This window comes from Salvia hispanica, chromosome 3 (assembly GCF_023119035.1).
Source record: "Salvia hispanica cultivar TCC Black 2014 chromosome 3, UniMelb_Shisp_WGS_1.0, whole genome shotgun sequence".
Classification (NCBI taxonomy): domain Eukaryota; kingdom Viridiplantae; phylum Streptophyta; class Magnoliopsida; order Lamiales; family Lamiaceae; genus Salvia; species Salvia hispanica.
Window position 1 is genome coordinate 2,520,820 of NC_062967.1, and position 9,605 is coordinate 2,530,424.

Below are 9,605 nucleotides of genomic sequence, written 5' to 3' on the forward strand. Positions count from 1 at the left end.
TATAACCTCACTCTTTCATACAACCCATCTCCAAAATTGTTAAACTCGGGTCCCATTTATGGGACAGACTTGTTACAAAAAAAAAACAGTTAAAATTGAATTTTAATTTTTTAATCACATAATGAATAATTGATGAACAAATTTTTATTTTAAACTATTAGAGCATCTTCACCGGGAAGTCTGCCACCGGAGACGCTCTTACTAGTAGTAACAAATTAATTTTTAAGACCTGTATGGAAAAAAAAATCAGTCGAGGTTTAAATTATTTGATGTAACATGGCTTGGAGTCTTGGACTATGAAATTTCAGGAGATGGAATGGGTTAGATATAACATACGTTAAAATTTAGTGCAAAGATAAAATTTATAAACCCAAAGATCACACCACCGATCCTAAAATTTTAAACTTTCTTTTCAGAAGTTTGGAGATGAGAGAGAGAAGTCAAATTTATTAGGAATAACTTACCACCATTGATGTAATGACGAATATGTTGATCGACAGATTCAAGAAGCAAGAAAATACAGCTAAGTTGTTTTTTAGCTAAGTTACCAGAATTCTCACAACCAACTCAAAAAAAAAAAAAAAAAGATGAGAAACATTATGTGCTTTTATAAAATAGTAGTAGCTCCACATTACATTCATGCCGTTACAAAAGCCTTTCTGGAAGCACCAGAGTTGATTGGTTTACAAAATCAATGGGTGGGATTAACAGATGCTGCAAGATGTACAAGTAAAGAATGGGGACGGCGTCCATTAGTGTCCACTTATCTGCCGGGGGTGGCTGGTCTTCACCAAGTCAGCTGGTTGCAGTAAATATTATCAGTAGACGAGGCTGTTATGTTTAGAATAGCGACTCAACAGATTTTGGTGACCGCAGAGTAGAGACGCATTTGAACTGTCACAAACAACACGTTAGATGAATGCGAAAAACTGCAACTTAACTTGTTTGTGGATAGAAGGATTCTGTCTTGGTTACCTTAGGTTGCTTGTACTTGTCACGGATGGAGTTGAGCATGCTTCCTTTTGTGTTTAGCTGCAAGTCTTGCAATTCTAGAACTGTGTTTTTCAGCTCTGATGCCTTGTGCCTCGTGTAGTGCTCCAGAGTCGGGTTCTGCAAGAGATGATTTTATTGGTATTTTGATAGTTGAACTCGAAAATGGGAGGAATGAGAGGATTGAGTGGCGTTAGGAATACGAACCCATGGATTTTCCGACTGGTCAAGAGTCCATCTAGCTAGGAATATGGCAGAGGCGGCGGTTAGGGATGGAAGGTATTTGAGGAAACCGTACTCGATGAGAGTTAGTTCTGCTAAGTAATTTGCCAGGAATTCCAGCTCTACAGAAGGAACCTGAGAAATGGGAGCAGTTTTGTCAAGTCGAAGTAACTTCTTTCGATAGAAACGAGCAACTAATTCAGAGGCTTTTTATCTACCTTATAAGAAGCTTGTGCTGCTTGAATAAACCTCCTTCAGTTAACAAGCACATGAAAAGTTAAAGAGAGTCAGCGCTCGGTGTGAAATTAAAACAGGTAGAGATTGCTGAGTTAAAGATGCCGCGCATACCTGAGGAACTTCTTGGGAGTGGGCACGGATATTTGGAATCTCAAGAGGTTCAGAACACGGCTTTCCATTTTCACTACCTGTCAATGCATATCTACCAATTTAGCATATGCAGAATGAGAGATTTTGGTAGTTAACTTAAAACTTAAAATTAGAATAGTTTAGGACTGCTATGCTATTATCAAATTTTGGTACACGAGCAACATCTTTCCTAAGTATTGTAAAAGGAAGCACTAAGATAAAACTAACAATAGAGAAAATGATTCAATAGCTATGCAAGATGGAAATGGTTGTTTTTAAGAGAAATGAGCACCTCTTCCTTTTTGTACGTGTTGTCGGTGATAAAGCAAAATTCATCCACGCGAGGGGCACAAATTTCTTCGTACTTCCTACAGGATAATCAGCAGTAAATATATCAGTATACAAAGTTGACAAAACATGAAAACAAAATCTCCTGCTTACTAAACTCACTATCTTGATATAATTGAAGAAAACTGATCTAATGACCACCAACACCTTTTAATATGAGTGGTGCATAGAAAAGAAAATGAAATATGGTTGCATGTAACAAAAAAACAAACCATACAGTTTGTTGCATTTTTTTTCCTTGAAGTAAATAGAAAATGGTGAACAACTTACGATGAAATTAGCATGCATGTTACACCAAGAAGTTGCAACTTTTGCTTCTCAATATAATTCTCAGACAGGTATCTATCTATAAGATTTACAGTGAGGTAGAGAGTATCAGGAACCAGCGCATATTCTTCCGAAACCTGAGAAAGAGGAAGTATAAATAAAATGTAAGACTACAAAAGGGATTGATGTGTAAAATCTGATTGTATATTCTGTGAAATTGTAATAAACATCTAACCGATCCTACATAGAGTTCATATGGGAAAATCTTTAGCAAGTCAAAGGAAAGATGGTGGTAGTATATAGATAAGAGCTCAGCTGGTCTAAGAGTAAGCAAACTACCTCAACAAGCCAATCAATCAAAATACCCCGCATGCCCTTGGTGATGTCCAGCTGCAACTTTTCCATGTAATCTGGTGAAGGCTTTCGATCAACCTGAAAGAACAAACATAATTAATAATGGATAAAAGAAGTTTGCACATAATTCATCATAATCAACTAGTACTTGTGAAAGCAATATCACGCAAGACCTCTGATAATCCCATGCTGAGCCACCCACATATTCAGATAAAAGAAGAAACAAATTATGGCTTATTAGCATTTAGAAAGTCTGCACAAACCTGTCTTGCAAATAAACTAGTATATATATCAGCTGCATAGAGGCTACACATCTGCGGATCCCTGTGTCTTGAATCTATATCAATAACTCCCCTTTCTTCCAAGCTCTCCTCTTTTATGCAAAGCGCACCTACACCTGCATGGTCAGCCAAAAAATGTCAAGTGTGGAGTCAAAAGTAGCTAGGAGAACATAATATGATCATCTAGTTAAGTTTAAACTAGAATGGATTTCTATAACCTCTATGCAGTTAAATTTGCACCTTATGGCAAGTATTGAGCACCATAATGAATACACAGAATTCCATGGGTTAAATGATCAAACTACTTAAACACCTGCAGTTTCAGCTAACTTTATCTTCAGTTATTTTAATTTGATCTTTTCCAAGTGCCTTGCTTCAAGAATCTCTTGAGTATTGAATATAAGTACCAATCCCATCAATTGCAGTGACTAAAATCCAAGCTATGTAGGTGAGTATGTTGTATTGAGAATCTAGGTACAAAATCTAACCTCTATCAGATGGACCCCGTAATGGAAAAATTTTGATGTCTAACTTCAGAGGAACCAAATCTGCTGCAGCTGACACTTCTTCATTTGTAATTTCAGTTGGTTCAGTTGGCAAGTCTACAGCAGGAAAAATATCCTGGGATCCCTCCGCCTTAACCTCGTGTATCTCATCCACAATGTTTTCAACTTTAACTTCCACACCCTCGGATTCTTTAGCCAAACAAGCAGGTTCCACCTTTCCCTTCTTCTGTAAAGATCCTTTTCCGTCCTGCCTGATAGGCTGATAATGTCCAATGCAATGACTTATGAGACAGTATTCCACAAATATTGATCGAAGATTGGAGAAGAAAATGACAAAGTGAAATATGAGAGGTGGAGAACCTCCGGTGGTATCGTTCTCACCTGACCTTTCGCTGCATTAATGCAGTTTATGTACAATTTTCCACAGTTGACATTTGTTACATCCTTAAGAACAGCCCTTTTCTTGTGCGGGCGACAAGCGGCCAAACTCTCTGCTTGTTTGTCAGGTGCAGCTCTTTTCAAGCTTGCTCGTGAGACCCGTTTGTCATCTTGTTTTGCTCTAGGATATAGTGGTGGCAATCCACTTGATGAGCCTAATAATTTCGCTCGTGCTCTTGTGACTCTTGCAGTAGGCTCCCCAAGATTGGATGACCTATTCTCGTCATTCATGACTGCATGCTTCATTGAATAAGAGTCTCTGGAACCAAATTAGCATGCCTTCATGATTGCTGCAAGGATTACAAAGAATGCATGTTAAAAACAAGCTAGATCTCCTTTCAAACGTAGCCTATCAATATAAGCACTGTGCATATTCAAATATTTCATCAGATTAGCATTTGGTGCTTTATTCCTTTGCTCATGCCTTTTAACTCTGAGCTTTTATTCAGTTTATAGAGAAATTAAATTACAATAGGCATTGAAGCAAATTATACTTGTTTTAACTTGAAGTCATACATCTTTAATCATTACATGCTTTAGACACAAACCAAGAAAACAAGTAAATATACTAAATCTTGTGCCACATTTTACATTGATTTGCAAAGTCAAACAAATCGCAAATTCAAACTTTACCAAAATTAAAGTCAATGTCAGTTCAAATTACAAATGGGAAAGCAAGAAATCCAACAAAGCTATAAATTTTCAAAATGTTAGGGTCACTTTCTCGAATTACTTAGCAAATTAAAAATACTAATTCTAATCAAATTTAGCAAATCTGTGATATACAAAGTAAAAATCCTAATTCTAATCAAATTTCAGTAGAATCTGTTCATTTCAACTAAACACTAATAACCCAGCCACATTGTGAAAATGTTTCCTAATTCTCCCCAAATCTTCAAATATAACTTCCTTATTTCACTCACATTGCCATTTCCGCTCTTTTTTTTAAAAAAAAAGACCAGACATATTACAAACACAAAATGAGCTACAAAATTAGCGAAAACAAAGCTCCTCAAAGCTCAAGCTAATACCAGAAACGCAAAACTGAAAATCGAGCCTCCAACTCAGATCTATGCAAAATACTTCAAAATTGCAAAATCAGAGCAGAAAAATGCTCGAAAAAAAAATGAGCAACAACATTTTCATTTCAAAATCAAACAAAACTCATAAACACGGCAACACTCACACAAAGCAGAAACATCAGCACAAAAAATATAAATAAACGCAAAAAAATGCATAAATTCCGTGAACACCGAGAAAAAACAGAGACGCACACAGAAAATCGGAGGACCAAGCTCGCTACTGCAGCTACAGAGCTTTGTAGAGCAGCGTTAGCCTCTCGAATTGAGCAGATCGATCATCAAGCGAAGTGCGTCGATACAGAAATTCAAAATGTATGTATAGGTTTAGTGAGCTCGTTGAGTGAGTGTGGAGGAAAGGGAGAAGTGCGTGTAATGTGTGTGAGGATATTTATAAGGAGGAGCGTTGCATAAGAGCGGGCTGAGGCATAGTTCAAAACCTCTGAATTTCCAAATAATACAATTCCGCTACCTCCACTCCTGATTTTTGCTACGGCCACGCCCTCTCCGATTTCATGGTTTACTTTCTATTTTGAATTAACCCAATTTGGTCAAATATTTAGTCCCTGAAATACCTTAACAAGAAAAACAAATAAAAAATAAAAATGGATATAAATGGTAGTAGGAATGTATCACTAATTAAATACGTGTACTAATGGTATGGAAGGAATGTATCACCTTTTCAATTTAGGTATGTATGTTCTTCAATCAATCATCGAGAGGATTTGATTTTTTTACCCCATTCGTTCCATAAAATTTATCACGTATTTTTAATAATGTTCGTCTCACAATTTGGTCATATTTTACTTTTATCCGGTGGAACCAATATTTTCACATAATATATAAAAATAAAATTTATATTTCACATATTTTTTAATTCATTATTTAAATTATTTCTTAAATCCGTGTTGGATCAAAATGTGACAAATGAAGTAATTTTTTAGATCTGTGACAAAGAAAGTAGTGTTTGGAAATGACGGCTAGAGAGTATCTAATTTGTCATTTTCAAAAAATGATTAAATTTTTGGGCCTAAATTTCATTTATTTTGAACACCAAGAAAAAATTGATTGGTTTACTATTCTAGTATTTTCTATTTTACTAATGGGATATTGGCACATAATATTATGGAACTTTCAAAAAGTTTGGATTTTTCAACGAATTTTGAAATTGATAAATAATATCACAAACTTTATCCGAGCTTGTTATTTTCCATCAATGAAAAAATTCCGGCTAATAATATCATGATACGGATTTTTTTTTGTAAAAAAATTTCTCGACAACAATTTCGAGAGTTTCAAGATTTTCAATTTTTGGGAATAGTTTTTCTTGAAACACACCCTCCAAATTTGTTCTTCAATATATTAATGTAGCCGATTTTTTTTTATTGGTGGTGAATAACAAACTCAATGTAAAGTTAGTGATATTATTTGTCAATTTCAAAGTTCGTGGGAAAAATCCAATTTTTTAAAAGTTCCATAATATTAGGTGCCAATATCCCTTTACTAATTGAGTGTTATTTTAAATTTTGTCCTTGTTTTGTGGGTGTTAATTTTGCATTGGATTTTATTATTGATTTTGAAGGCTTAGTATTTTGGAGCAATATTTTTATACTATTGGTTTTAGGTTTTAGGATTTATTGTTTTGTTGCTATGTTGTTTTTACATATATGTAATTAGTTCTTTAAAATTTAAAATGGTTGAAAAGCAACAAGGCTCAAATTTCAAAATATTAGGGCTAATTTCTCGATTTACAACTGCTCAAATCACATAGCAAACATGCGACACGAGAAGTAAAAAAATACTATTATATTTAAATTTCAGTAGAATCTCTTTAAAAATGTTAGGGTTACTTTCTCGATTTACAATTGCTCAAATCACATAGCAAATATGCGACATGAAAAAAATCATCTTATATAAATTTCAGTAGAATCTCTTCATTTCGACTGTACAACCTTAATCCAGTCACATTGCCAATAATTTTCTAAATCTCGCCGAATCTTCGAATATAGATTTCGTATTTCACTAATATTGTCATTTTGCTCTTTTTCAAAACACAAAAAGACCATAAGAAACGACTGACATTTTATAAATACAAAATGAGCTACTCAAAGAGAAAATAAATCTTATAATAATCATTTTATAGCAATATGAGTTTTATTGTGAAGTTGATAAAAAAAGAGGGAGAGATAAAATGAATAAGAATGCAATCAATTTATAGCAATTTTATGAAATCCCAAGTTTATTTTATCCATCGGATCATAATCATATAGCAACATGATTTAATTTTTTAAGCTCCATTTTCTAGTAGTTTTTGAATTTTTGAGTAGCATTTTCTAGTAGTTTATGAATTTTGGAGTGACATTTCTAATAGTTACTAGATTATTTTGGGGGCCAATTTTTTTTTCAAATGTTTACTAAGGTTAATATCTCTATTCATGTCATAGAAATGGATTGATTCAAGGGGTGAGATTGGAAGGAACTTTAGCACCATCAACAATACTTACAGTATTTTTGAATTTTAGATGCTCCCAGTCTCTTATTTGAATATTCTAGTATTTTTTTTATGGTGTAAGTATTACTTTAGTGATTTATTTTTATCACAAAATCGACACTGTTAATCTATACTATTACTTTATATTTTGTCATATTTTATTATATATATTACTTTTCCTATTATATTTTATCTCATATGATAAAAAACACCCCAAAGTTAACTTGAATTTCGTTTGATCAAATAGTGAATGAAACAATGAAACATAAGTAGCAAATGAATTTTAAAAATAAATAGTTATAAAAATAATGAGAATGAAGCAACGGGGTAAGGCGTCATTTGAATAGTTTAAAATTTGGGCGAAACTTCGAGATCTACGAAATGAAGTAAAACTAGAAATTTGAGGGGCACTCTAATTTATTTGAACGGTGTTGACCAAACAGGTCGCTGTCGCTTTACAGCGCATCACTCTACTTTAACAAAACAATAATAAATTAATAATGAGGATATTATATTATTATCTTAAACTCAATAAATTCCTGTATCCAACTTTTGCAGTGAAGGTTTGTTTTATTGGGGAGAGTATAAAAATAATTATAACCCATTATTTTAATTAAAATATTTAATATCTGGGCCAGACTATTGAGCAAAGTGGATCACCACAATTCCTTTGATATTTTATTTAATCTGGACCATTTCTGACAACGTAGCATGTTAATGTACTAGACTTAAATTACTCTATATATGTACGCAACAAGTATAAATAAAACGTTGAATTTATTTATATTTTATTTGGCGAAGACCAAAGACCAAATTTAAATTTCACATGATTAGAAGTAATTAAATTTATTTGGACACGTGGAGGTTTGTGATTTGGATAGAGAGAGAGCGTCAAATTGGTCTTTAAATATTAGTCATCATAGTTGTTAGAATGTGTTTTTGGACAAGTAAAGTTTGGCTACATATATCAAAAGTTACTAGTGTTAGTTTATTACTAAAATACAGAAAATGTAGTTATTGATGGTGTATTTGTAAAAAAAAAAAAGGAGTAATAAAATTAATATAAAAGCACTGTTTCCAAATATTCAAGTAATAATGATTGTAGCAAATCAAACCAATTCAAATTTCGTAAAGTACATTAACTATTCAAGTATATAAATGCATTCTACTAATTGCCATCTACACTAGGTAAATTGTCGTGCATGTGCTGGATAATGTATAGTATATGAATTAATAGTGAGTGGGTGGTGGAAATTTTATTCAGAAATAAATATGACAGCTGCTATTTTTACCCTCAACAATATAATTATATAAGTACTACTTACTTTCGTATTTGTCATTTCTTAAGTAAACACGTGTAGATGGAAATATACTGCTTATTTCTATCAATTTAAAATGTTTTATTAGCTTTAAAATGTTCTATTCCAAAAAGTTACAAAGACCTACTCTCTATATTCACGAAAATTAGCTACTAATTTCTTTTTTAATTGGACCATGAAAAAATTGTTAAGTAGATATCTAGTCTGCGTACAATGCGGCAGTTTGTTTTAGACAAGTAGTTGTAGAGTGTATTATTTTGAGATTTGATGTTTTGAAAAGTGCATCCTTGTCTATTTTTTCCCTCAATCTAAGTCAAACGTCATTATCATTTATCAGATTATAATTAATGCCAATTTAAGAAACATAGTAGGCATACATAGATGCAATAATGCACCGCTAAATACAGTAGAGCAGCATAATTATACATATATAATACTTGCATTAATTAATGTTTCATAATAGTTGTTATCGATTAAATTGTTCAATCATTTGATTTGTAGTATTAGACCTACTTACATATTTACACATAGATGCAACTTTCCCGATAGCCTAAAAAAAGGCGATAATTATAGTTGGAATATTTACTGTACCACTTAATGTTAGTGGTACTGAAACACAACTGGAAATTTCACATATTCTCAATTTTATATTAATTCCATATGTATTTAATTTTTTTTTATGGATATAACTCCCCTCCTACTATTATTTAAACAATGACTTTTCGCTGAGTTATGCAAGTCTCGTAACTTTTTTAATTTTTGCAGTTGTCCAACAATGGTCAAAATTGAAATGAATATGACGTACACATGATATGACAGTAAAATAAAGTTATTGTGGATAAAATTGAAACATTACATTTTGAATGTTGATTAAATAGATACCAATCAAATGACAATTGTGAATATATAAGCCCAAGAAACCAATAAATTGCATAACAACTTAA

At 32.7% G+C, this 9,605-nt stretch overlaps 1 protein-coding gene across 1 annotated transcript; it reads right to left on the reverse strand.

Annotated features, from left to right (window-relative positions):
• Positions 1 to 588: 588 nt before the first annotated feature.
• LOC125212642 (cyclin-A2-2-like) lies at positions 589 to 5,218 on the reverse strand. The gene is made up of 12 exons (XM_048112858.1): positions 5,047 to 5,218; positions 3,716 to 4,062; positions 3,317 to 3,593; positions 2,811 to 2,944; positions 2,533 to 2,625; positions 2,197 to 2,330; positions 1,871 to 1,946; positions 1,561 to 1,637; positions 1,431 to 1,464; positions 1,198 to 1,347; positions 976 to 1,110; positions 589 to 894 (listed from the first exon to the last, which is right to left on the reverse strand). The coding sequence occupies exons 2-12, from the start codon at positions 4,016 to 4,018 to the stop codon at positions 841 to 843; spliced, it is 1,467 nt and encodes a 488-aa protein (XP_047968815.1). The 5' UTR covers positions 4,019 to 4,062; positions 5,047 to 5,218; the 3' UTR covers positions 589 to 840.
• Positions 5,219 to 9,605: the final 4,387 nt, after the last annotated feature.

Excerpts from the sequence above, each read along its gene's own strand:
- LOC125212642 (XM_048112858.1), bottom strand. The coding sequence starts at position 4,018 with ATGAAGCATGCAGTCATGAATGACGAGAATAGGTCATCCAATCTTGGG. Across the intron at positions 2,331-2,532 it reads TGATTGATTGGCTTGTTGAG|GTTTCGGAAGAATATGCGCT; the intron begins GTAGTTTGCTTA and ends CCTCTTTCTCAG. Across the intron at positions 1,638-1,870 it reads ACACGTACAAAAAGGAAGAG|GTAGTGAAAATGGAAAGCCG; the intron begins GTGCTCATTTCT and ends ATGCATTGACAG.